At 43.1% G+C, this 25403-nt stretch overlaps 1 protein-coding gene across 3 annotated transcripts in view; it reads right to left on the bottom strand.

Moving 5' to 3' along the window:
• The window catches only part of PTPRG (protein tyrosine phosphatase receptor type G), a 777325-nt gene that overhangs the window by 130558 nt on the left and 621364 nt on the right, over window positions 1-25403 (bottom strand). For all 3 annotated transcript variants that reach the window (XM_062201187.1, XM_062201189.1, XM_062201188.1), the window contains exon 8: window positions 10064-10256. In XM_062201187.1, coding sequence (XP_062057171.1) covers window positions 10064-10256 — 193 coding nt within the window. The remainder of the gene's footprint in view (window positions 1-10063; window positions 10257-25403) is intronic.

Genomic DNA, 25403 nt, shown 5'->3' with positions numbered 1-25403 from the left:
TGGGGGATGGCCCAAGTCCTTGAGCCCCTGTACCTGTGTGCAAGACCTGGAATTAGCTCCTGGCTCCTGGCTTTGGATCAGCGCAGCTCTGGCCCTTGGGGTCAACTGGGGAGTGAACCATCGGATGGAGGACTTCTCTCTTTCTGCCTCTCTTCTCTCTGTGTAAAATAAATAAATCTTTTTTGAAAAAAAAAAAAAAAGATCCTCTGCTGAGAAGGCTTCAGTTCCAGATCAAGTGGGTACACCTGTCCTCCCAGGGACTGACCCCATGGTCAGGGCTGCAACAGGCTGCTCCTTGAGCACCCAAGAGAATCTGGCCAAACAGATGAAGCCAAGCAGATAAAGGCTGAGACCAGTGATTCCTTTTAGGCAGGTAAGAGTTCCTGATAAAGTTCATTCAGGGAAGCAGTAGTCTAACTGTGGTATTCAAGCTACCCGATCACTCTGAAACAGAGAGGCAGGGTGGACATTTACTGTGGCAGTAATCTTCCCAAGATGACCCTTGGGAAGCCTGTGCCTCATATTGCAGCACATCGGATACAGCCCTGCCTCTGCTTCTGATCCAACTTCCTGCTAATGTGCACCATGGGAGGCACCTGTTCACACCTGTTTTCACACTGCACATCTGCGCTGAAATCCCCCAAGGGCGTCCCCTATTGTAAAAGCACACCCTCCACTTGTTATCTGTTCTTGCTAAGTCTCAGGCAGACTTGACCCTGGCCCACCCAGCCAGTCTTTGCTTTCCCTTTGTTTATCTTGCTCCAAGCTTTCTCCCATGCTCCAGGGCTTTTGCAAATAATCTTCCTCCCCAGGTCTCTGCAGAGAGGGCTCCTATCACCACCTGCCCATCCAAGGAAGACCCTCCCAGACTCCCCAACTCCAGCCCTCTTAGCACACAAATTAACTTCATTTCCTTCAGAACAATACTGAAGCCTTATCTTTGGTTAACTTGTTTATTTGCTTCTCCTCTCTAGAATGTAAACTCCATGACAGATCCATCTCCCTTGTTCACCCTTGTTTTCAACACCTAGAATCTGTTCACAGGAGATGCTCAACAAACTTCTGACAAATGAAAAGTGAAGTTGTTCCAAAGCTCAAATAGAACATGGATGAATGGAAGAAACTACCATGGCATCTGGCACCCAAAAAGCTTGTGGTGGCTTTTAACCCATACGTGCTTAGGGCACAGCTCCTAGAGTCGAGAAGCTTCTCAAGGGCAGGTGAAGACATCTGAGACATGACAAGCCACATACTGCGCACAAAAGATGAAGCAAAATCATGAATGCCCGCTGTGGTCTGTCTCTACCAAAACCCATGTTGAGGCCTGGTCTGCAGTCCAACAGTGCTGAGAAATGGTAGGAGCTCTAAGAGGTAACTGGGTCATGGGGGCCTTCACCCTCATGAAGGGATTCAAGCAGTTCCACGAGAATGGATCAGTTCTTATAAAGCGGGTCAACTATGTCCTTCCCTCTGTGCACCCATATTTGCTGGCATTTCTGCCATGCATGAAGCAGCAAGAGGCCCTCACCAGAAGCCAACAGGTGCCAGTGCCTTCCCAGCCTCCAGAAATGTGGGGTAAACATATCTTCTCTTCACACCCAGTCTCAGGTACTGTGTGAGAGCAACAGAAAATGGACCAAGATGATATTCTATTAAAAGCCTACAAAACATCAACTCTGTCACAATCAACCAATGCTCCAAAGGCACTAAAACCTGTGTTTTCCTGGGCACCTTCCTGTGAAAGTTTCTGCACTAACAACATAACTTTTTGGAAGAGTGTCTGGGAGGGCAACTGCCTACAAAAGAATTAAGTGTCATATCAGAGCTTCTTTTAATAAGATAAAGTAATTCAAGCTCATTAATCTAGTGAGTAGAAATGATTAAACTGAAAATAGAGCAACATTAATATTTTCTCCAAAAATAGCAGAAAACCATGATTTCAATGTCAAATTCTTTTTGAAAGCAATCTGAGATTTACTTCTCTGTTTGCTAATTTAGGTGGAAAAAGTGATGTTCTTACTCAATGTCTTCTGATTTAAAATATACTAGATATTTAAGCATTCTCACACAGTGGCGTATGTCCTTTAAAACTGCCTTGAACTGAAACAGGAAGCAATCTTTAGCATTGAAAATGGAGCTGAGAAACAGACCCCATCCATCAAGAGAAGCAAAAGCCATTCCCCAAAAATCAGGTCACAGGCATGGAGACTGCAGGGTACACAGGCAGCCCATGTCCTCTCAGTTTCCTCTGCTTTTATGACATTATACAGTGTCACTTTAATTAAGCCATCAAATCAAATTATCAGATCAAGTGGTTTTGATTCCACTGCGATTTGAACAGGTTTTGTTAAATTAATAAACCATATGTTTCATGTTGTTGGAAGGGAAGTTATTTTTCTCTGTTCCCTGTTCCAAAAATCTTCACAATAGACAGTATTCAGCACTTAATCATGGAGTGCTCTTCCTTGTGCCCGGGATGTGTTACAGCATAACTGAAATGACAGCCCATTAAATCCCAAAGTCTGTCCAAGTTATTTACCGACAAAAGGCAGAGCGGCGAATTGGATGTCCCTTGAATGATCCACCAAGCCTAAATATTGTTTCCATTTACTGGAACTAAAGTTTTCTGTTTTTTATGGATGAGACCCCTAGTAAGTCTTCCCTCAGCAACAGAACAGTATGAAGATCCCTTCCCCACCCCACCCTCCTTTCCTTTCGTGTTTTACATCTCCATGCTCTGGTGCTTGGCTCTCAAAGGCTGGATTCCTTTTCTCCTTTCCAGTACATCCAATCGCCCTGACAGAAGGGCAGGGTGAGGAGCACTGACTCAGGCACCCACTGGAGCACTGCTGTAGTTCATTCATGATCATAGTCAGAAGAAGGCGGGACCATACTCAATCAAGCAAGGCCCTGGTTATGTCTGTGTTGTGAATGATGACCAGGCATTGGCATGAATTGGTCAGGGGTTGGTTAGCAAGTTAATAAATCACAGGTTAGTCCTAGGTCCTGCAGTACAATGGAATGCCATTCACAGTCATGGCCATTATCACCTTTAACACAGAAAATAATTACCTTAAAACTAGCCTAGGCTTTCTCCATCTTGGCTCTAGACATCCCTCAGCAGGGTCAATAAATTATGGTTTCCAGGCCAAATTAGGTCTGCCACCTGTGTCTGTAAATGAACTTTTACTGGAAGACGTTTTCTAAATCCATTCATTTTCATACTGTCTGTGGCTGCCTTCATGCTACAACGGCAGAGTAGAATAGTCGTTACAGAAACCACCTGGCCCGCCAAGCCACAAAGATTTACTATCTGGCGCTTAACCAGAAAAGTTTAATGACTCTTGTATAACATAATTAATTTATTCTTCTTTCTTTTGTGACAATAGCCCAATAGATGCACAAAACATCAACAGCTCTCCTGGGCGTTGAGATCCTCCAATAATGATCAGATAGAGAAAGCTAATCAATCAGGCTTTGTTCTTTGAGAATTACTTGCAGATTACAGAATACAACCTTTGTCTTCTAAAAGCCTTTCTTCCCAGTAAACTTCAGACACGCAAAGGATTCTTCCACGACATTGGCTGCCTGCTGCTTATAGCTCTAAGGTCAATAGCCTAAGCCCTTCAGACTGTCTGATGACTATTAGCATCTATGACTGGCTTTTGGCTTGGAGCATTACTGAATTACCTAAGTTTTCTTGGGGGAAAGGTAGGGGTATATTGAAAAACAAATAGGAACACTCTTAGTTATGAGTGAAACAGAATGAAAATTGCAAAGAGAAGCTACTTCATATTATTAGGATGGATAAAATAAAAAAGATGCACAATAACAAGTGTCGGCAAGGATGTGGAGAAACCAGAACCCTCATGTACTGTGGGTGGGAACGTAAATTGGCGCTATTCCTTTCAAAGAGCTTGGCAGTTCCTGAAAACTGTAACCACAGAGAGGTACCATACGACTGGGCAATTCTACTCCCAGGCTTATATTTAAAAGAAAACATACATCCATAAAAAAATCTGAACATGAATGCTCAGAGCAGCATCATTCATAACAGCCAAAAAGTGAAGAAAAACTGTCTATAAATTGATAAATGGATAAATAAAATATGGTATATCCACACAGTGCTGTATTATTTGGTCATAAAATGGAATGAACTTTAGATATATGCACCAGCACAGATGAATATTGAACATATTATGCAAAGTGCAGGAAGCTATAGACAAAAAAACCACCTATTATATGATCCATTTATATGAAATGTCCAGAACAGACCAATCCACAGATATTAAATATCCATTCATGGTCGCCTGTAAGTAGAGAGGAAGAGACAGAAAATTGTGAGTGAGTGTTAATGGGTATGAAGTTCCTTTCTGGGGTGATGAAAATGTTATTGGAAGTATACAGTGGTGACAGCAGCACAATTTGGTGAATATACTAAAAACCAGTGATGTGTATGCTTCAACAGAGTGAACTTTACAGTATGAGAATTATATCTCAATAAAACTGCTATTAGAAAAATGCATAGGGATACTATTCTGCAATAAAAAGGAATGACCTACTGATACATGCAGTGCATGGATAAATCCAAAAATCCTAACAGCAAGTGAAAGACAAAGCAGATCAGAGGCTGCCTGGGGCTGAGGGCACAAGAAAGAGTTGACTGTCAATGGGCATCTCTGTGGTGATGAAACTGGTAATGACTGCACGACTATAAACTTAACAAAAATTGTTAAGTTGTCCATTTACAATAGTTGAATTTTATGTTATGGAAATTGTACCTTAGAACATAAGGCTGTGAAAACAGGAAGCTGTCCTGCCCTGTAAGCAGAAGTATAAGAGGATATTTATGTACACTCACTCTAGGAAACTCCCTGGTAATATCTAAGCAAGCCTGAAAGTGTGAGGGTCAGAAAGTTCGTGGAAAAAGGAATTAACCACTTGCGGCGCCGGCACACCGGGTTCTAGTCCCGGTTAGGGCGCCGGATTCTATCCCGGTTGCCCCTCTTCCAGGCCAGCTCTCTGCTATGGCCCGGGAAGGCAGTGGAGGATGGCCCAAGTGCTTGGGCCCTGCACCCCATGGGAGACCAGGAGAAGCACCTGGCTCCTGGCTTCGGATCAGCGAGATGCGCCAGCCGCAGCGGCCATTGGAGGGTGAACCAATGGCAAGAAGGAAGACCTTTCTCTCTGTCTCTCTCTCACTATCCACTCTGCCTGTCAAAAAATAAATAAATAAATAAATAAATTTAAAAAAAAAAGGAATTAACCACTAAGCTGGCATAGGCATTTGGCCTACCAGGTAAGATCCTAGTTAAGATACCTGCTCTCATATTGGAGTGCCTGGGTTTCATGCCTGCCTCTGGCTCCTGACTCTAGCTTCCTGCAAAGGCAGACCTTGGGAGCTATGCACATACTACACATATATTTTACTGTATACATGTAGTATACATGTACACAGTAGTATACATGTAGTAGACACTCTCAAGTATGTTGAAGGGTTCAGGAAATATACTGACAACACAGGCTGTTTTGGACTTTAAACCAAAGGCGATTAGGGAAAAGCAAACATGGTGAGGGGCCACACCTACGCAGCTGTCTATCTATCATATATATTTTTTATTAGATGTCTGTCATCTATCCAACTACTTGAGCTATCACTGCTGCCTCCCGCGGTCTAAATAGCCAGGAGCCTAGAGTCAGGATCAGAGCTGGGAATCGAACCCAGGCACTCTGATATGGGATACCGACACCTTAATTCCTAGGCTGTACAACCAATCCTAGTGAGGACTTTCTCTGGGTCCTCTTTACCTGCCTGAAGACAGAACCTGCAAAAGAAACTCAATTTTCATGAATCTCCTCTCTGGGAAGTTCACCAACCAGGAAGATTAACTTGGATCACAGGAGACAAGAGTAGATGTTTTCACCATGTCAGACCAACTCTGTCACATGCATCACCTATTCTTCAGAGGATCCACTCATCTTTTCTCCGAATCAGTTACTTCCCACTAAGTTACTAACCCCCCCCTCATTTCTCTGCTATGAAGAGGAAATATGAACTTCTAGATCTGAGTATTACATACTCACTTTTCTTTCATGTGATACTCTTGTGTACATAATAAAACTCAAACAACTTTCCCCCTGTTAATCTGTCTGCCAGTAGTTTATTTTTCAGACTCAGTGATTAGATCCTCACAGAGGATTAGTGAAAATTTTCACTATTCTACAATATTAAAAACACAGATTTCGGCCAGTTGGTGGTATAGTAGGTGAAGCCACTGCTTTGACATGGAATGCCATATCAAAGCACTGCTTTGAGTCTTGGCTATCCTGTTTCCGATTCAGCTCCCTGCTAAAGGGCCTTGGAAAGAAGCAGAAGATAGCCCAGGTACTTTGGGATCCTGCCACCTAGCTGGGTGGGTGTTCCAGGTTCTGTATGGAGTTCCAGGTTCCTGGCTTTGGCCTGGCATAGTCCCTGCTGCTGTGGCCATTTGAAGAGTGAATCAGTGGATAGAAGATCTCTCTCTTTCACTTTGCCTTCCAAATAAAGACACACACACATGCACACGCAAACACACACACACAGAGCAGGCATTAACACATCCATGTACCACATGGGCTTCAGTTCCTCACTCTGGCTATAGACTCCAAGCTCTTGCTAATGTAAACCCTGGTAAGCAGCAGCACTGGCTCAAGTAATTGCATTGCACTTCTGGCTCCCCGCTTCAGCCATCACAGGCATTTTGAGAGTGAACCAGTGAATGGGAGCTCACTCTCTTTCTCACTAGCTCTTACTTTCTTTGTCTCTCAAGCAAAAATGAAAAAAGACAAGTAGGGCTGTATCTATATATATGTCAGAGTCTGCTTCTAAGAACATCAGAAAATTTGCTAATGTTCCCACATCTTAACAGTCAACACTGGAGGAAAACTGGACCTAAATGCAGAATTACGAAACAAAATCCATACTTTACACCTTATACAAAAGTCAGCTCCGTATGGATCAAGGACCTAAATCTATGACCTGGTACCATCAAATTACTAGAGGAAAACATAAGGGAAACTCTGCAAGATATTGATTTAGGCAAAGACTACTTGGAAAAGACCCCAGAGCCACAGGCAATAAAGATAAAAACAGACAAATTGGATTACATCAACCTAAGAAGCTTCTGCACTGCAAAGGAAGCACTCAACAAAGTGAAGAGGCAATCAGCAAAATGAGAGAAAATATTTGCAAACTATGCAACTGGTAAAGAATTAATATCCAGGATCTACAAAGAGCTCAAGAAACTCATCGACAACAAAACAAACGATCCAAGTAAGATGTGGTCAAAGGACATGAACAGGTAATTTTCAAAGGATGAAATACAAATGGCCAACAGACACATGAAAAAATGATCATGATCACTAGCCATCAGAAAAATGGAAATAAAAACCACAATGATGTATTATCTCACCCCAGTTAGAATGGCTAGCATACAAAAAAAATAATAAATGCTGTTGAGGATGCGGGAGAAAAGGTACTGTAATCCAATGTTGTTGGAAATGTAAACTAGTGCAGCCATTAGGGAAGACAGTATGAAGATTCCTCAGAGATCTGAAAATAGATCCACCATATGACTCAGCCATCCCACTCTTGAGAATTTACACAAATGAAATACAATCAGCAATCAGCATATGAGTTACTTGTACCCCTATATTTAATGCAGTTCAATTCACAATAGCTAAGATATGGAATAAACCCAGATGTCTATTAACTGATGACTAGATAAAGAAAATATGGTATATATATACTATGGAATAGCACCTCTGCTATAAAAAGAATGAAGTTCTGTCTTTTGCAACAAAATAGATGCAACTGGAAACCATTATGCTTAGTGAAATAAGCCAGTCTCAAAAAGACAATTACCATATGTTTTCTCTGACATGTGGTAGTTAATATAGAATACCAAAATATTTTATAAAAACGAAATAGTCATTTTTGGATATGATTGCTGTGTTCAGCTCTTCTGTGTATACCCTTGTGGAACTGTGGTCTTTCTACTTCTTACTTGTTGAATATTGACTAGTGGCAAATTAAGCCTGTGAATATGGGGTGGATTAAAATTATATCTTTGCAAAAACTGATGAAGAGAGGGGAGGGAGGAAGAGAGAGGATGGGGGAACAGGGAGAGAGGAAAGTGTGGTTTTCTTCTTAGAAATGTACCTATAAAATGCATAAAATCTGTTTTCTTTATATTAATACAACATTTTAAAAAATAAGAAATGTACTATCATATCATCATTATTATTAATGATAGGGAGAATGCTTCTTTGAAGCACAACAAATACATAATACATAAAAAAAGAGTCATCACTGGGCACTGTGATAACTGGGACAACCTCATGAAATGAAGAAGTGATTACTCATACGAAGGATGGATCCCTAACTCTGGTCAAATTCAGAGTCTTCTCAGTGCAAGATCTTGCCCACTTTGACAATTTAATGCAAGAAAAACCATTATCTGTTCCAACTTTCTCAGATAATAAAGGCCATACATTTCCTCCACACAGCTAATGTATCTATCACATGCTCAGCCCATTTTTCAAGAAGGAGCTTCTCACTGTCACAATCTCAGCAGTTCTGAGCTACCAAGTCTTATGCTTATCTGTGATATAATTTTCTCACCCTCGCATGCCCTCCACATCCCACCTCTCATAAAATAGTCCACCCCATGCTCCTTGCTTTTTCCCAAGCAAGTTCTCTTGAGAGAAAGCCCCTGAGTTTTGTTATTTATTTTTAGCTAGGTTAAGAATATTAGTCCAGGTGAGGCCTTCTGTGCTAGCCCAACCCAAGATATTTTACAGGTTTGTGAGCTTGCTAATTCTCCCACTGTTCCCAGTGAATGTTGCCTTGGAAAAGGTGTCAGCCCCAAATAACTAGGATCTCAAGTGTTTCTACAGAGAACACGGCCAGATGACCTTCTACTCAGTGTTCTCCAACAGGATCACAGATGGGAAGGAAATGACCACATCCTCAAACTCCCTTTCCTCTTCCTTCAGCGCCTTTTTGGATCCTTGCACCCAGAAAAATGGGCTCCCTCTTATTACACAGCATGTCAATGCAGTTGACTGATGGAATATAACCTCATTCTTCAAGTACCCAAAACATTCCTGGGACAATAAATTGGCCTTTTTTTGATGGGGCTGGAGCAGAGGTCCTGTGGAAAGGAAGCCTACCCATAGAATTCTGAACACAAAAATAATAGTCTACTTCCAGTGTAGAAAAGTAACACAATCTCTTCCCATTTTACCCAAGCTGAGTTTTGAAAAAGGAACATCCCTGATTGGGAAATAACCATCTCTTGGCACCCTAAGGAAGTTCCTTGTTTCTCCTTCCTCCCTTTCAAGGGCGAGAGCCTGGACCAACCTCAATTCTCCAGACATTGTCTGAGCTCCGTGCCACAACCATGACAAATCCCAGAGCTCCACACCAGGACACACGTAAGGACAGAATGAGACTTTCTAGTTTGCTGGGAGAGAAATACATCTTCCTTTCATATGAGAAAATAGAAGCAGAAAAGATCAAGATGCCTGAAAACAGTGAATTCATGTTTATCAGATAGGGGAATTAAAGCGTTCAATAACAGGTGACAAATGCGAGTGATTTCCTTGGGGGTGGATCTGGAGTAGGAGCACCCAGCTGGAACGCTGTGCACTGCTATGTACAGTGCAACTCAAAATCACTACCACGCGTGGCTTCAGAAATAACCTACCACCCTCAGCAGGGAGAGTTACAAAGAAAGGTACTTTTCCTTGAGCTCTCTTAGGTATTGCTAGTTAGTTTTGAAGTTACAGAGGGAATGACTGATCTGGTACTAGTGAAAAGGGCAATTCTGAACATTTCTATTTCCTCCTAGCTAGTCTCACGACTGCCTCAATTTGTAATCCAGACAGGTTTCTTTCAGCAGAGAAACATATGTTCTTAACACCAAGTTCCAATTCTTGACTGGCTTTGAACTGCCTTTCATTTAAAGTGATTTCCGATAAGGAATCTTGCTTCGGGCCAGGGCATGTAATCCAAGAATACCTTTAGAGGCTTCGGTCCCCAGGGGGTTGTCGAGGAAGTCTGCCATGTCATGGTTCCAGGCGTCCCGGACTGCGGACTTGGACACCACCCTGTCGTGGAGACCCTGCTGTGGTCGAAAGTTGTTTCTCAGATATTCCACCGACTTCACGTGGTCCTGTTGCTCCGTGGTGAAGATGGAGTAAAAAGCTTCGAGCTGGACAAAGAACCAAAGAGGGGGGGAAGAAAACAAAAACAGGTCCATTAGCAGAGCTGCAGGGTTCCAGGCAGACAGGGGTGTATGCGATAAGAGCACAAAAATGGGAGGGAGTGCCTGATGCTGATGCCAAGGCTGATCCAGCCAGCAGGACGTGAGGGTGCCTGCTGCCATCATAGCCAATGCACTTATCTAGCTGCGACTTCTGTCCAGCCAGCAAAGTAGGAAGACACTTCATGTGTACAGAGAGCTGAGTCTCAGGCAAGAGCTCCCCTCTCGGTGCTGGGCCTCCACCCCCGCCCCCAAGCCCTGCAGTATTAGGGGAAGGAGCAGAGAATCAGGGTAGGGCTGGGCTGGAGCTCCCTCTGGTACAGATGTTAGGAAAAATGCTGCCTACTTTATGGAAGAAAGTATCAGTGGTCCTAATGTTTGAGCTACGAAGACAACTCCTCCCTGCCTTGGTGTGGATTCTAGCTCCATCCCTCACCCTCCTGAATGTGACTCTGAGGAAGCCACTTAATTCCTCCTCAGTAAAATGTGATCCTCATGACAAGATCTACCCAACAAGAGTTTTGTCTACACTCAACACTGACAAAATACTTAACTCACACACACTGCTGGAAACAGTTCCTAGCACAAAATAAAATTTTAGTGATTAAATCTCATTTAACAAGCACCGTCTGATATACTAGGGATCAAGCTCAACAAAGGCACTAGGTTGCTAAGTACTAAATGCACAGGCAAATCAAACTGCCCAAGTTCAACATTTACCAGATGGGTAATCAAGGACAAACTTCTCAAGCTTTCTGTAACTCAAGTTTCTTCTCCTGGAAAATGTATGTAATAGTAGCATCTCTCTTACAAAGCTGTTGAAAGGATTAAAATTTAGGTAAATTACATAGCAAGCAGTAAACTCTCAGTAAATATTAACAGCTACCACCAGTATTAATATTATTAAGGAATATCTTCTACAACAATTGCTGACCAGGGAGCTAGTATGGTGGCACAGTGAGTTGAGCTGCTACCTTCTACGTAGGCATCCCAGTTTAAGTCTTAACCTCTCCTCTTCTTTCCCAGATAATGTGCCCAGGAAAGCAGCAGAAGATGGCTCAAGGGCTTGAGTCCCTGCCATCCACATGGGAGATCAGTGTGGAGCTACAGGCTCCTGGCTTCAGCTTGGGTCAGCTACAGCTGTTGTGGTCATTTGGGGAGTGGACCTTTGGATGGAAGACTTTCTCTCTCTCTCTCTCTCTCTCTCTCTGCAACTCTGTCTTTCAAAGAAACAAATCTTTTTCAAAGTTGCTGACTAAACATTACAGAAATGCAGAGGAAATAAAAAAATCTAAGATAAGATCATCCTTGTACTATCAAAAGAGATTCTTTGGGGGGAACTTCCTTGTTCTAATCTTTAAAAAATTTATACTTGAGGGACTCTAGGAGACCAAAGAGATGAGTTGTAATTTAACTGCCCATTGCCAAAAAATACTAACTCTTAGAGGTAGGGGACAAACTGGAACAAAGAAGAGAAGAACAAAAAGAAGCATTTCCTTCCCTGTGGCTCCTCCAGTGCAACTTGGGTCAGGATGCTTTCTGGAGGAGGGGTGGCAGGTGGGATGATGTTAAGAAGAGATGCTAAGCAGCACACAGTGGCTGCCGTAGGCTTGTGCAACCCAGGAGACAGCTAACACTCACGTATACAATGAACACACAATCCCGACCTGGATTTGTGTAACTTCTGGGGGGTCATCTTGAAGCCTAGAGCCCCACCGGTTTTCAAGCAGTCTCAAGAATAACACAGAAAATGAGCTCTTTCTGAACAATGTCAAACTCCCTTTCTTTGCATGAGAATGTGATGAATTTACAAGGTGATTTTGGCCAAAAAAAAAATCATTTAAGGTATGGATTCACCTACCATCCCATCTCCCCTCCAATTCTACTGCTCATGTCCAGTGATAATAAGCCAGGAGATGTTTCTGCCTTCTCACCAGCCTCATAGACCCAGAGATGGATTCTCAAGCAGCGTGAAATCAAAAATGGTCCCTTAAGCCTATGTGATCCAATTCCCCATGAGTCACTTCTGTCCTCTGACAAATTCACCATTTCTCTATTTAGAATTTGTCTCCCTTCCCATTCTTCCTTCTGCTATTTTTTCTTTATTTACAATAAATAGAGGAAGGCAATAAATGACAGAAAATTGGACTGCTATACTGTCCACATGAGACTCACGGAGATACAAGCAACTAAAGATGCTGACAATCACCTCAATCAAGTGATGTGCCCCCACTCGAGAGCACTACCAAAATCAGAACTGGATGCATCAGCACACGACAGCAGGTTTCGGATTTTCTGAGAGGAAATAGCTTCTTAAGATTATATGACAAGGTGGTGGGTGTTTGGCGTGGTGGCTTAAGCTGCCGCTTGGGACTACTGCATCCCATATTGGAGTGCCTGCTTATGTTGCCAGCTACTCCCCTTCCAATCCAGCTTCCTGCTGATGTAGATTCTAGGAAGGTATCAGGTGATCAATCAACTATATGTACCCCTGCCACCTCCATCAGAGACCTGGAGGGAGTCACAGATGGTGTTCCTGGCTCCTAGCTTTGACCTGGCCCAGCCTTGGCTGTTGCAGGATTTTGGGGAGTGAACCAGCAGATGGAAGACCACTGTCTCTCTCTCCCTCTCTGTCTCGCTGCCTTTCAAATAAAGTGAAAAAAAATTTATATGACAGGAATTCACAAAAGCCCTCTGGAGACAATCCAGGGAAAGACCAATCAAAATTATTAAAAGGTTGGAGAATAAATCCTGCAACTAAAGGTTACAGGAAGCGGAACTGTTAGCCGGAAGAAAGGAGAATAAGGAGTAATTTGATGAAAGGCCCTCGTATGTGGAAATGCTGACCAATTCCCCTGCAATCCCAAGAAGGCCAAAGAAAAGGAAATTGGCTTAAATTATAGCTCTAGAGACATGAGTTGAATAGAAGGAGGATTTTCTTAACTTTAGGGTGATTTTTTTTTTTTTTTTAAATGGACTGGGTTGCCAAACAGTAAGTTTGACAGGACATTTTCTGGACAAGATGGCAACCTGTCCCAAAAGCATCTCATCTCTCCGAAGCCACAGAGCATGGTCTGGGAGCCACTCTCGGCAACCCTGCCTCTTAGGGTTGTTTATTCCCTAGAAGCTTGCTTTTCTCACAGCCAGCGTTTCTTCTCCTAAGACAGTTTAGTTCTGATGTCTCAGAAAAGAATTAATCATATAACTGTAAAAAACAAAAAGGCAGGTTCTGAATTTAACACAAAAATGCTTTTGCTTAAATTGCCCTTACAGATTAATGATGTGCTATGGCTTAAATGCTGAGGCTGCTTCCTTGTCATTGACTCAACTTGTCCAAAGATTCGTCAGGAAGGATGCGATGGCTTTGAGAGTGAGTCAGTGACCTGAGTGATATTACGTTGTCAGCTGGATCACAGTTTCACTTGACAGTCCTACAGAAGAGCTCAAGAAGGAGGGCCAGCTGAGCAGACCATCGAATGTCCTTCAGTAGGTTGGCAGCATCCACTAAAACCCTGTCACTCCTCTAGGCCACTGAGAAATGCCACTGGCCTGTCTTTATGGTACATGGCATGTTTGGCCAACTGAGTGGAAACCTCCATGATTCTTGGAGAGCTGGAAAGTCTATGCTGTTCAGATGGGCAGGTAAGTACTGGTCCTGTAGGCTACAAAAATACCAGTGCATCATGACACAGATGCTTCAGGTTGTCCCTGGATGATCCTCACTCAAGAGTTACAGAGGCAGAAACAGAGAGACAGAGAGATCTTCCATCTGCTGGTTCACTCCCCAAACGGCTGGACCAGGCCACAGCCAGGAGCCAGGAGCCAGGAGCTTCATCCAGGTCTCCCATGTGGGTACAGGAACTCAAGGACTTGGGTCATCTTTCACTGCTTTCCCAGATGCATTAGCAGAGAGCTAGCTGGATCAGAAGCAGAACAGCCGAGATTCAATCTGGAGCCCATATGGGATGCTGGCATTGCAGACAGTGGTTTAACCCACTGTGCCATAGCACCAGCCCCTGGATCCTCACTCTTGCCTTAGCCCTCCACTTTGCTTTATTTCAAGATGCCATAAGAGCATAATGAGAAAGTACCCCCTAGAGTTGTATATCATGGCAGTGCTGAGTGATGTGAGGGCCATAATATCAGCTGTATAGACACAAGTGTGTCTCTCTGGACCTCTCACCAGTCCACATGTATGGTGCTTATTCTGTCCAACTGTTCTAGACCTGGTTGACAATTATATATTAATCCTTTTAAAATGTACACAAGGAGTGGTGGTTGCCTTGGCAGTCAAGACACTCATCTCCCATATTGAACAGCCTGGGTTCGAGTCTTTAGCTCCATTTTTTTTATTTCAGCTTCCTGGCTACTGCACAGCTGGGGAAGGAGCAGATGACAATTCAAGTAGTTGGGTCCCTGACACCCATGTGGGAGACCAGGAGTGACTTCCTAGTCCCTGGCTTTGGTCTTGGCCCAGCTGGGGCCCTTGTGGGAATTCTGAGAAGTGAGCCAGCAGATGGAAGCTTGCTTTCTCTCTCTCTCTCAGTTCCTCCATTCGTCATGCTTTGTCTCTTAAAAACTTTTTTAATGTATACAAGATTATTCCATGTGTCTGTTCAACACCTTTCAACAGCCTCCCACTCTTAACTGTAGGGTTCAAATGGTCTGTGGTTACTTCTCCAACTTGAAAACTCTTACTCTTACTACCTGGCTTCAAAATTCCATTTTAAAACACTATCTGTTAAATGTGTGATTTTGGTCAAACTATTTAATCTTCCTCTGCCCTTCCTTGTACAACTGAGATAACAGCACTGTCTACTTTGTATAGTTTTTGGAACTATTCATTGAGTTATTCTATGTGGAGTGTTTGGAATAATTCCTGGCACACAGTGGATGTTCCATAAGTATTACTGCTACTAATGTTAGTATTTTACGAGGACTGGTAACTATGGTTATACTCTAGGCTGACAACAGCTATAAAATGTTCTAACTGTTTTCCATCCTTATAACATATTTACCAACCTACTATGTGCCACATAATTTGCTAGGCAATATACAGAAATCATTTTGGTTTCTAATTTCCTTCCAACTTAAAATAGTACCATTAAAGTAACATTACTAATAATATCATTATTCTGTCATTAACACCAGCAGCCAATTGTAATGCAGTGCTTATTATTGTGCAAAGAGTGGTTGGTATGTGCTTTCTCCTACTTAAGGTTCACAGAAATCCCAAAAGGTTGGTGGTATTATTATTACTGATAATAGTATTTGTATTAGTATTATTAAATAAAAAGGAAACTGGACTTAGACATATTAAGTAATGTGTCCAAGGTCCCACTGGAAGTAAGAGGTGAAATTGAGGATTAGACACCCAGAATATGGGCCAGTATTGTGGTGCAGTGGGTTAAGCCACCACTTGCAATGCTGGTATCCAATATCAGAGTGCTGATCTGAGTCCAGACTACTCTGCTTCCAATCCAATTCCTTGATAATGTGCCTGGGAAAGCAGCAGATGATGGCCCAAGTTCTTGGGCCCCATGTTTCAAATCTAGATGGAGTTTCAGGCTCTTGATTTTGGCCAGGCCCAGATGAGGTTGTTGTGGCCATTTGGGGAGAGAACCGGGAGATGGTAGATCTCTTTCTTTCCCTGTCTCTTCCCCTGTCACTCTGCCTTTCAAATAAATAATTTTTTTTAATAAAACAGAAACCCAAATGGGTGGGATTATGTTTCCTACGCTGTCAGTCACTCCATGCTATGTGTGTATCAGGCTCTCAGTTAGCCACTGAAGAGCAACACTGCAGTGCACACACTGCATGTGGTGATAGAAGACTCCAAACCATTTCCTTTAGCGGATCCCCAGGCCATTCTACACAAGGCAACCTGCACTTGCAACATAAATCTATTTGTATGTTGAAAAAAACTATGGATGGCCCAACACAGGAAGAACCAGGAAGTGTGAAACAAGATGGCGGGCACCAAGAGAAAACACTTCCACTGCCCTGCAGGGCATTTGCTGTTATTCACCTTATCTGTTTCCAGAGTTGGGTACTAACACACTTGGATTTATCTTTCCTTTAATACAATTAATGCAGTCTTTATTATTTAGTGAAAATAGATGAAAGCTTTTATTTCTAGAATATTAAATTGACTTTTTAACTTTTGAAGGGAAGGTGTAAAACATTTCTTTCTTTTATCCCTGCTGAGGGAGTTGTAACTGCATTTTAACTGGTACTCTTTCAAGAACAATTTTTAACCTTGAATTGCAAATGTGTTGGCAGGAAGTACACATAAATCAGTTCAACTTAGTTTTTATCATAAAAGTATTACAGGGAATAATTAGTTTTTAATCTGCCATTTCAAATCAAAGGAAAGTTGAAATCTATTCGTGCCATTCATATGTGGAGAGAACTCTCGTTCACAAGATGTAGGGAGTGGACTGTTGTGGCCGAAGGGAGGAATTGAGAAAAAAACAAAAGTAATATAATCACGAGCCATTAAAGGGCCAATAGGCACATTATTTGAAGGGATAGGCATAAAAAATTAAAAAAGAAAAAAGAAAAAGGGGCCTGTGCTGTGGCATAGTAGGTTAAGCCTTTTCCTGCAGCGCCAGCATCCCATACGGGCACTGGTTCAAGTCCCAGCTACTCCATTTCTAATCCAGCTCCCTGCAATTTCCCTGGGAAAGTAGTGGAAGACGGCCCAAGTGCTTGGGCCCCTGCACCCACGTGGGAGACCTGGAAGAAGCTCCTGGCTCCTGGCTCCTGGCTTCAGATCATTCCAGCTCTGGCCGATGCTGCCATTTGAGGAGTGAACCAGCAGATGGAAGACCTGTTTCTCTGTCTCTCCCTCTCTCTGTCTGTAACTGTTTCTCAAATAAATAAATAAATAAGATCTTTAAACAAGTAAAATAAAACGGGATAGATATATAATTGGAATTAAACAAAACTAGAGTCTACTCTTAGCATAGTAAGAAATCCAACGATAAGCATTAGGGACTGCAATGCCCCCCCTGAGTTCACGGAGACACTTAAGCTTCACCATACATTTGAGAGATCAAAGGGCAGGCCCTCTTTTGTTGCCTCATTATTAAATGACACAAGGATGGTAGAATATTAAATTCCCAATAACTGGGAGCATCCAAAGTACTACTTACTGAGCCACTGCTGCAAAAATAAAATCAGAGAATAACTAGCAATTTGGGATTGAGGATGATTTGCTTCTAAAAACTCATGCAGAAACTCTGATGTCTTAATGTTAATGGCTGACGGATTAAGGGTGGAGATTCGATCTAACGATGGTGTCTGATAGGGCCCATGGGAGGTCGTTGGGTCACTTCAGGGGTGCCCTTGGAGGGTGGTTTTGGAGAGAGGTTTGATTTATTTGAATTCATATTCTGTTCAGTTCTCTCTCTGTGCTTCCTGGCTCACCCTGTGTGATTGTGCCTGGGTACCCACCATAATCAGCCTCCACAAACGCTGGACTAAGGGGCCACCTGATCCTGAATGGTAATTTCCAAATTAGAAGCTGAAATAAACCTTTTCCTTCCCAAGAAGATCATCTTCAGGCATCGTAGTTATGGAACTAATATACATGCAAGGCATCGTCTGTGCTGCAGCTACAGGCAGTTTTGCATGAAGGGACTGATAGAAAGGCTTTCTACACAAAGAAAGGACCCTAATAATCACAGCAAACAAAGAAAGTGCTCTCTTCTGGACGAAGGATGGTATCTTCACCCCACACTGCTATGGCTTGGATATTAGCTGGGACACTGAATGTGCCCAACAGGCCCAGGTGTGACAGTCTTCTTAAAGGCACTATGGGGGATGGGGAACCATGAGGGGGTCCTGAGGTCACTGGACCACATGCCATAGGAAGACATTTCTTGTGAGAGCATTGTTACAAACCCCTGAGTTTCAGCCCATCTCGCTGTCTGATTCCTGGTTCACTATCTGATCCTTTCTCTGCCACTGACACTGCCATGTGCTGCCCTTAGCAGAGGTCAAATCAAAGGGGCTTCCTGATTTTGGACTTGATTCCCCAAAACAGTGAGTTAAAAAAAAGCCTTTCTATTCATAACATCGGTTGCCCTGAATATTTCATTATACTAATGAAAAGCTGATGAACACAACCATGTAAAAACGTCTTATTCACATGCACTGCACAGCACACAGTGTTGGAAGAGAAATTTTCTGCATAAAGAGACTGACTAGTTGTTGTGGCCTTGAGATAAATCTTAGAGCTGGAGAATCAGTAGCCTCATATAGCTATTCCATTCAAAAAGTGGCTAGCCTCTACAATGAAATGGTAATATCTTGGTTATGTTGGGTTAAATAAGCTATATTATTAAAGTTAATTTCATTGTTTCTATTAACATTTTAAAAAATGTGACTACTGGGGCTAGTGTTTTGGTACAGTGGATTAAGCTACTCTTTGCAATACTGGCACCCTCTATCAGAGTGTCAGTTTGAGTCCTGGCTGCTCTGTTTCTTATTTGAATTCCTGATAATGTTCTGGATGGTTGTGTATGATGGTCCAGGTACATGGGTTCCTACCACCCCTGTAGGAGACCAGGATGAAATTCCTGGTGCCAGGCTTCAGCCTGGCTTAGCCAGGCCTAACCTGGCTGTTGGAACCATTGGGAAGTAAATTATTAGATAGAAGATACTTTCTCTTTCTCTTTCTGTTTCTCTCGCTCACTTTGAATCTCAAATAAATAAATAAATAAATCTTTTAAAAAGTGACTGCTAGAGAACTTTAAATGAATTACATAGCGTGCTTTATTTCTATTGAACAGTACTGCCCTAGAGGCTTGGTGATTATTTAGTAACAGCAGCAGCAGCAACAACAACAAAAAATCCAACTAATGATCTTTCTTTCTTTTTGTTTTTTAATGATTTATTATTTATTTGAGAGGCAGAGTTACAGAGAGAGGGAGAGACTGATATATATATATATATATATATATATATATATATATATATATATTCCACCCGCTGGTTCACTCCCTAGATGCCTGCAACAGCCGGAGCTGAGCCAATCTGAAGTCAGGAGCCAGGAGCTTTTTCCAGGTCTCCCATATGGGTACAGGGCCCCAAGGACTTGGGCATCTTCTACTGCTTTCCAAAGCCATAGCAGAGAGCCGGATCAGAAGAGGAGCATCTGGAACACAAAGAGGTGCCCATATAGGATGCTGGCACTTCAGGCAGAGGCTAACATACTACACTACAGTGCCAGCCCCACTAATGATCTCTTTAGCACTTCCTGGCGCAAGGCACTAGTCTAGGATTAAACTCACTTAGTATTATTTAATCTTTATGACGACTCTATGAGGTAGAAATTGTTACCATCACAATTTTACTCATGGGAAAACCAAGAAGCCAAGTAGTAGAGAAGCTGAGTAATTTGAACAAAGTATGGAGCCCGGAATGGACTCCATGCAGTCTGCTTCCAAAGCCCTTGGTCTTGACTCCAAAGAATGGCTTAGCTCTTTATGACAGAGATAACTTGGGTTTTAAAAGGGTCATGCAAATAAATCTTTCCTATGCCTTCCTGCTTACTATGAGAAAAGAAAATTAAACATCCAAAGGCAAACACATTAGACTTATTTACTGCCTTTTTGATAGCATCCCCAAGAAGCACCTAAAAAAATTTGTGTTGGGGAAAATTACAGGCAGCACCATATTTTAACTGTTGGAAGGCAAACAGTCCTGGGTAGGGACCATTAGGATGGTTGCCAATGGGCAAAGAATCATCATTTGAGAACCACTGTCCCAGAATAAAAGGAACCTCATACACTGCTTTCCTGCCTCACCATCTTCACTGACTGATTATGAACACAATTCAAGTAACTACTCCTTCGACCTCCCACTGCAGGAATGAGACTGCCACCATTCTGTTTGAAGGACAAGGTCCCAGCAAGGTTTTTGCCTTGTGGAGTCATATTGGCTACTGGTCAACCCAGCTGACAGGGGCTCTCCTGCAACACTGTATTTTAACTTTTTTTTTTTTTTGACAGGCAGAGTGGACAGTAGAGAGAGACAGAGAGAAAGGCCTTCCATTTTGCCGTTGGTTCACCCTCCAATGGCCGCCGCGGTAGCGCGCTGCGGCCAGCGCACCGCGCTGTTCCGATGGCAGGAGCCAGGTGCTTATCCTGGTCTCCCACGGGGTGCAGGGCCCAAGCACTTGGGCCATCCTCCACTGCACTCCCTGGCCACAGCAGAGAGCTGGCCTGGAAGAGGGGCAACCGGGACAGGATCGGTGCCCCGACCGGGACTAGAACCCGGTGTGCCGGCGCCGCAAGGTGGAGGATTAGCCTATTGAGCCGCGGCGCTGGCCGCAACACTGTATTTTGATCTAGATCATCATGCAAGCCAGAGACAGAGCTGTCTATTGACAGGGCTGGTTTGAATGATCAACTAAATTCACAAGAGGAAAATACATGGTTACTCAAATGTATTCTCTGAGGCTTCAAAAAAACCCACATCATTCAAGCTGACAGTTTCTGTTAATTCCTATATTTTGGGATGAACGTGTTCTTATTTTTATCCTTTGCAGGCACCCACACTGGATAAGAAAGAAAAGGGTGGGGGGACAGACACCTGAGAGAAGTAGAAGACTGAAGGCCTGGGAATGTTTTTCTTTCTGATAGAAGCAGACGTGGAATTCCTGACTACTTGGCTTTTCCAAATTGTTCACTTTTCTGAAACGAACACTCTGTGCTGGCTTCAGAAAGAATGTTGGCAGGGTCACGGTGGTGGGGAAGGTCTGGAGCGATAATACTTGAATAGCTAATGCTCTCCCTTCCGAGGGCTGACACAGCTGTGACCTCTGCAAATCTAGCCAGTCAGGATCCAGCTTGGCCACAGGAACATGAGCTGTTTTCCTCCCTTGGGAGGAACGGAGGTACGAAGCAGTGTTTGATAAACAGGAGAGTGTTGTCTGAAGATGGATTATTGCAAAGAAAGTGGAAAGCAAATATGATTAATTTCTTCTCTATTTCTATGCAGCACAATTATCTACACAGAAATCATAGATTGGAAGCCAAGGAAAACTCTTCCATTATTTCTTCTGTTTGAGTCTACTGGTGGCAGAGATCAGGAGCATAAGCAGGTATTAACTAAGCGCTCTCTAAGGTATCCCATTACCAAATGTCAAAATGCTTCCAACTGACAAACGCTTGCTAAGACATCCAAACTCCAAACTCTGCCTTCTGTTTGAAGCCACTAAAACTCTGGAGGTGCCATAAAACCTACTAAGTGTTAATGTTTCAGATTCCTCCCCAGCTAACCAACTACCACCTTCTCCCTTTAGCTCCACTTGATACCCTACAAAAAAAGTGGCCAACAGCTAAGTAATGAAAATCAACAGGATGCCTTCCCCTAGGAGGTTCACATCTCCCTTAGGATGTACCCCATGTGAAGAGATAGATAGGTCTGGGCCTCTTAACTTACAAGGCCTAAAGCCCAACAGATTATTCTCAAGCCCCTTCTGTCAGGTTCTATTTGCCTCTCAATCAGAAAACTTAATTGTAGCTTAGACAGCACCTTTCTTAGCTCCTCTGACAATGACTCTGTCCTTTGTTCTAGACCCTGTCTAGCGCACTTGGGCCTCATTTTTTCATAATCATAACCTCTACCACCAATGGCTCTACTCCCAACCTGTGTGTACTGATGGTCCTCTTCCCCATCTAATGCTGTATAATTGTTCAGACCTGGTTAATGCCACTCTTAGGATCATATCCTCATCCTGTCTTTTATGACCTTGTCTAAATATGATCAGAGTCGGCGAACTTGGAAGGCTTCCATAGCCTTGGCAACTCATGACGAGAGCCTAGGGTGGTTACTGGTGCCATAAACTAGTGTGTCAATTTGTTGGGTCAACAACAGGAGTCACTGTGCACTTGCTCCTCATGTGGGATCTCTGTCCTTAATGTGCTGTACATTGTGATTTAATGCTATAACTAGTACTCAAACAGTATGTTTCACTTTGTGTTTCTATGTGGGTGCAAACTGTTGAAATCTTTACTTAATATATACTAAATTGGGCCGGCGCCGTGGCTCACTAGGCTAATCCTCCACCTTGCGGCGCCGGCACACCGGGTTCTAGTCCCAGTCGGGGCACCGATCCTGTCCCAGTTGCCCCTCTTCCAGGCCAGCTCTCTGCTGTGGCCAGGGAGTGCAGTGGAGGATGGCCCACGTGCTTGGGCCCTGCACCCCATGGGAGACCAGGAGAAGCACCTGGCTCCTGCCATCAGATCAGCGCGGTGTGCTGGCCACAGCATGCCTACTGCGGCAGCCATTGGAGGGTGAACCAACGGCAAAAGGAAGACCTTTCTCTCTGTCTCTCTCTCTCACTGTCCACTCTGCCTGTCAAAAAATAAAAAAAAATTAAAAATATATATATACTAAATTGATCTTCTGTATATAAAGAGAATTGAAAATGAATCTTGATGTGAATGGAGGGGAGAGGGAGCAGGAGAGGGGAGGGTTGCGGGTGGGAGGGAAGTTATGGGAGGGGGAAGCCATTGTAATCCATAAGCTGTACATTGGAAATTTATATTCATTAAATAAAAGTTAAAAAAAAAAAAGTGGCCAAGCCCCTATATTTCTTAACCTCATTACCTCAAACCTTTCAAAGTATTTTTCTTAAGGGATGAAAGGAGTCCCTCGAAACAAAAACAAGATTCCTCCTGTTTAACTTGCAGGTAGAAAAACTTGGCTTGCAAGCTTATTTTAGCTTTAAAAAAAAAACAATGTTGGCCTCACCATTAGGAAGAAAACTCATTTTTCTCTTCATTTTCTTCTTAAGGCTGGCGGATCGTGTTCAGAAATCAAATTGTCAGTCTTTCCTTCTCATGGTAAAATAATTGCCAAATACACTGGGGCCAAATAAGTGTGCGCAGGCTGGCCCCACAGCACCTATTGTTTGCATAGATATAAAGCACCTCTCCTGTGTCACCACCTGCTTCATATACTCCCAGATGGGCAGCATCCAACATCTCTGATGACTTATTCAAGGATGGACACGTGACCCAAAAGTAGCCAATCAGTTGCTTGGTCAATGTCTATTCAGATTCATCTTCATAAATTTTTTTTCAAAAGGGAGAGGGGGAGAGAGAGAGAGAGAGAGAGAGAGAAGCTCCCATCTGCTAGTTCACTCCCCAAATGCGTGCAATGGCCGGGGGAGGGCCAGGCCAAAGCCTGGAGCTGGGAAGTCAAGCCAAGTCTGCCATGGGATGGCAGGGACCTAATCACTTGAGCTGTCACTGCTGCCTCCCTGGGTCTTCAATAGCAGGAAGCTGGAGTCAGGAGCAGTGGGAGACTCCAATGCAAGCACTGTATCATGAGACGCAGGAATTTTAACCAGCATTGTAGCAACTAAGCCAAATGCTCATCCCCATCCTCTTGAATATTTGATCTCAGACCCAGAGTATTGTGAGTTGGCAGCCAGCGCTTGTACTCAGCAGTACTAAGAGCAATTGTATTGTGCCGTGGAACAAAGAGAAAACAAGCCGGGAGCGAGCAGGGACCAGAATTTTGCTCGAGTACAGAATTAATCACACACCTGAGTCAGAAACCCCGAAGTTTAAGAGGTCACATGACAAAGAAAAGCATGTGTTTCACTTTCTAGGTGTGGTCCTGGCCATGAGGACACGCCACCGGCTTCATCTCAGAATGCCCTCACTATCATTTCTTTAAGATACACCCCCTACTTGAGCTTTCTGTTCCTCCCACTGAACAGAGGCTTGATCAGGGCACTATCTAACCCTCTACCCTAGGTCCCTATTCTGAAGCTCTGCCTCTGTTAGGGAAGTCTTTGGACAAAACACACAAACACACACAGCAGCTAAGGCCAGAATCTTGCTGCTTGGGTCTTCAGTAACACGACTGATATGATCATAGCATTCCACTTTCCCTCTTGCCAGTGGAACGTTGTGAGCCCTCGCTGTCCAGCTGTGAGGAGGAGGGTCATGTCTGGAAAGATCCTGATAAAAAACACTGCATTTTTCAGATAGTTCTCGTTAATAGCTCAAATCCTCTCAGATGAACATCCTACATTTTGCTTCTAGCTCCACTTCAGGGAATTATGCATGAGAGATATTACTCTTTTCCTATCTCAGTACATACTATCTTAGTGACAACTATATGTGCCTTCTAAGAATTCTCCCCTTCTATTCGTTAATCCTCATGAGATAATTCAAAGGCTTTCACTCCCATGGTTTTTTCCCCCTTCTTCTGACGTTAATCCCAACCATATTCCTATTTCATCAATTCCCACACTCAGCTAACTGCTTGGCCTAAATTCTACCTTCCTATGAAATTTGTTCAGATCATACTAAGACAGAAGTGATACAGTGTAGTAGTCAGAAACATGGGTTTCTGGCTTCAGCACATTCATTAACCATGAATCATTATGCATGTTAGTCCATCTCTCTATGACATGATGTCCTATGTATACTTTGTTAGTGTTAGACCCATTTTTCAACATTGTTTTGCTATTGATTAAGTTGATATCTATAAAGTGCTTAGTGAATGCTTGGTATATAGAAAGAGCTCAACCAATGGCAAGTTTGATGTCACTGCTTTGTGTACACCAACCTCTTACCTGAATTGTGGTTGGCTTAGTGTCCAAAAGAATGTGACCCCCGGGAACAGCTAAAATGGCTGAGTTACAATCTGTGTGGTCTTGCACTAGCTATCTATCTTCTGTGTCTCTTGGTCTCCTGTATAAAATAGTGTCGCAAGTAGTACCTACCTTACCAGAATGCTGTTCACACAGATCAAACGGCTTAAGACACACAGCTTTGAAGAGTGCCTGGAGAACCAGCACCCTAGAGGAGTGCATTCTGTCTTCTCAACACTGAATCCCTCAATTACCCTAAAGTCACACTTGTAGTTCTCTGCTAGTTAGCTGATGTGCAGTGGAAAAACCAAGTTTTTTTTTCCCCCTTTTCTTTTCTTTCTTTTTTTTTTTTTTTTTTTTTTTTGACAGGCAGAGTGGATAGTGAGAGAGAGAGAGACAGACAGAAAGGTCTTCCCTTTTGCCATTGGTTCACCCTCCAATGGCTGCTGCGGCCAGCGCATCGTGCTGAT

The sequence above is a fragment of the Lepus europaeus genome, chromosome 9 (assembly GCF_033115175.1).
Source record: "Lepus europaeus isolate LE1 chromosome 9, mLepTim1.pri, whole genome shotgun sequence".
Taxonomy (NCBI): Eukaryota; Metazoa; Chordata; class Mammalia; order Lagomorpha; family Leporidae; genus Lepus; species Lepus europaeus.
Note: the sequence above shows the minus strand (reverse complement) of the source record. Positions and strands in the feature narration are given on the sequence as shown.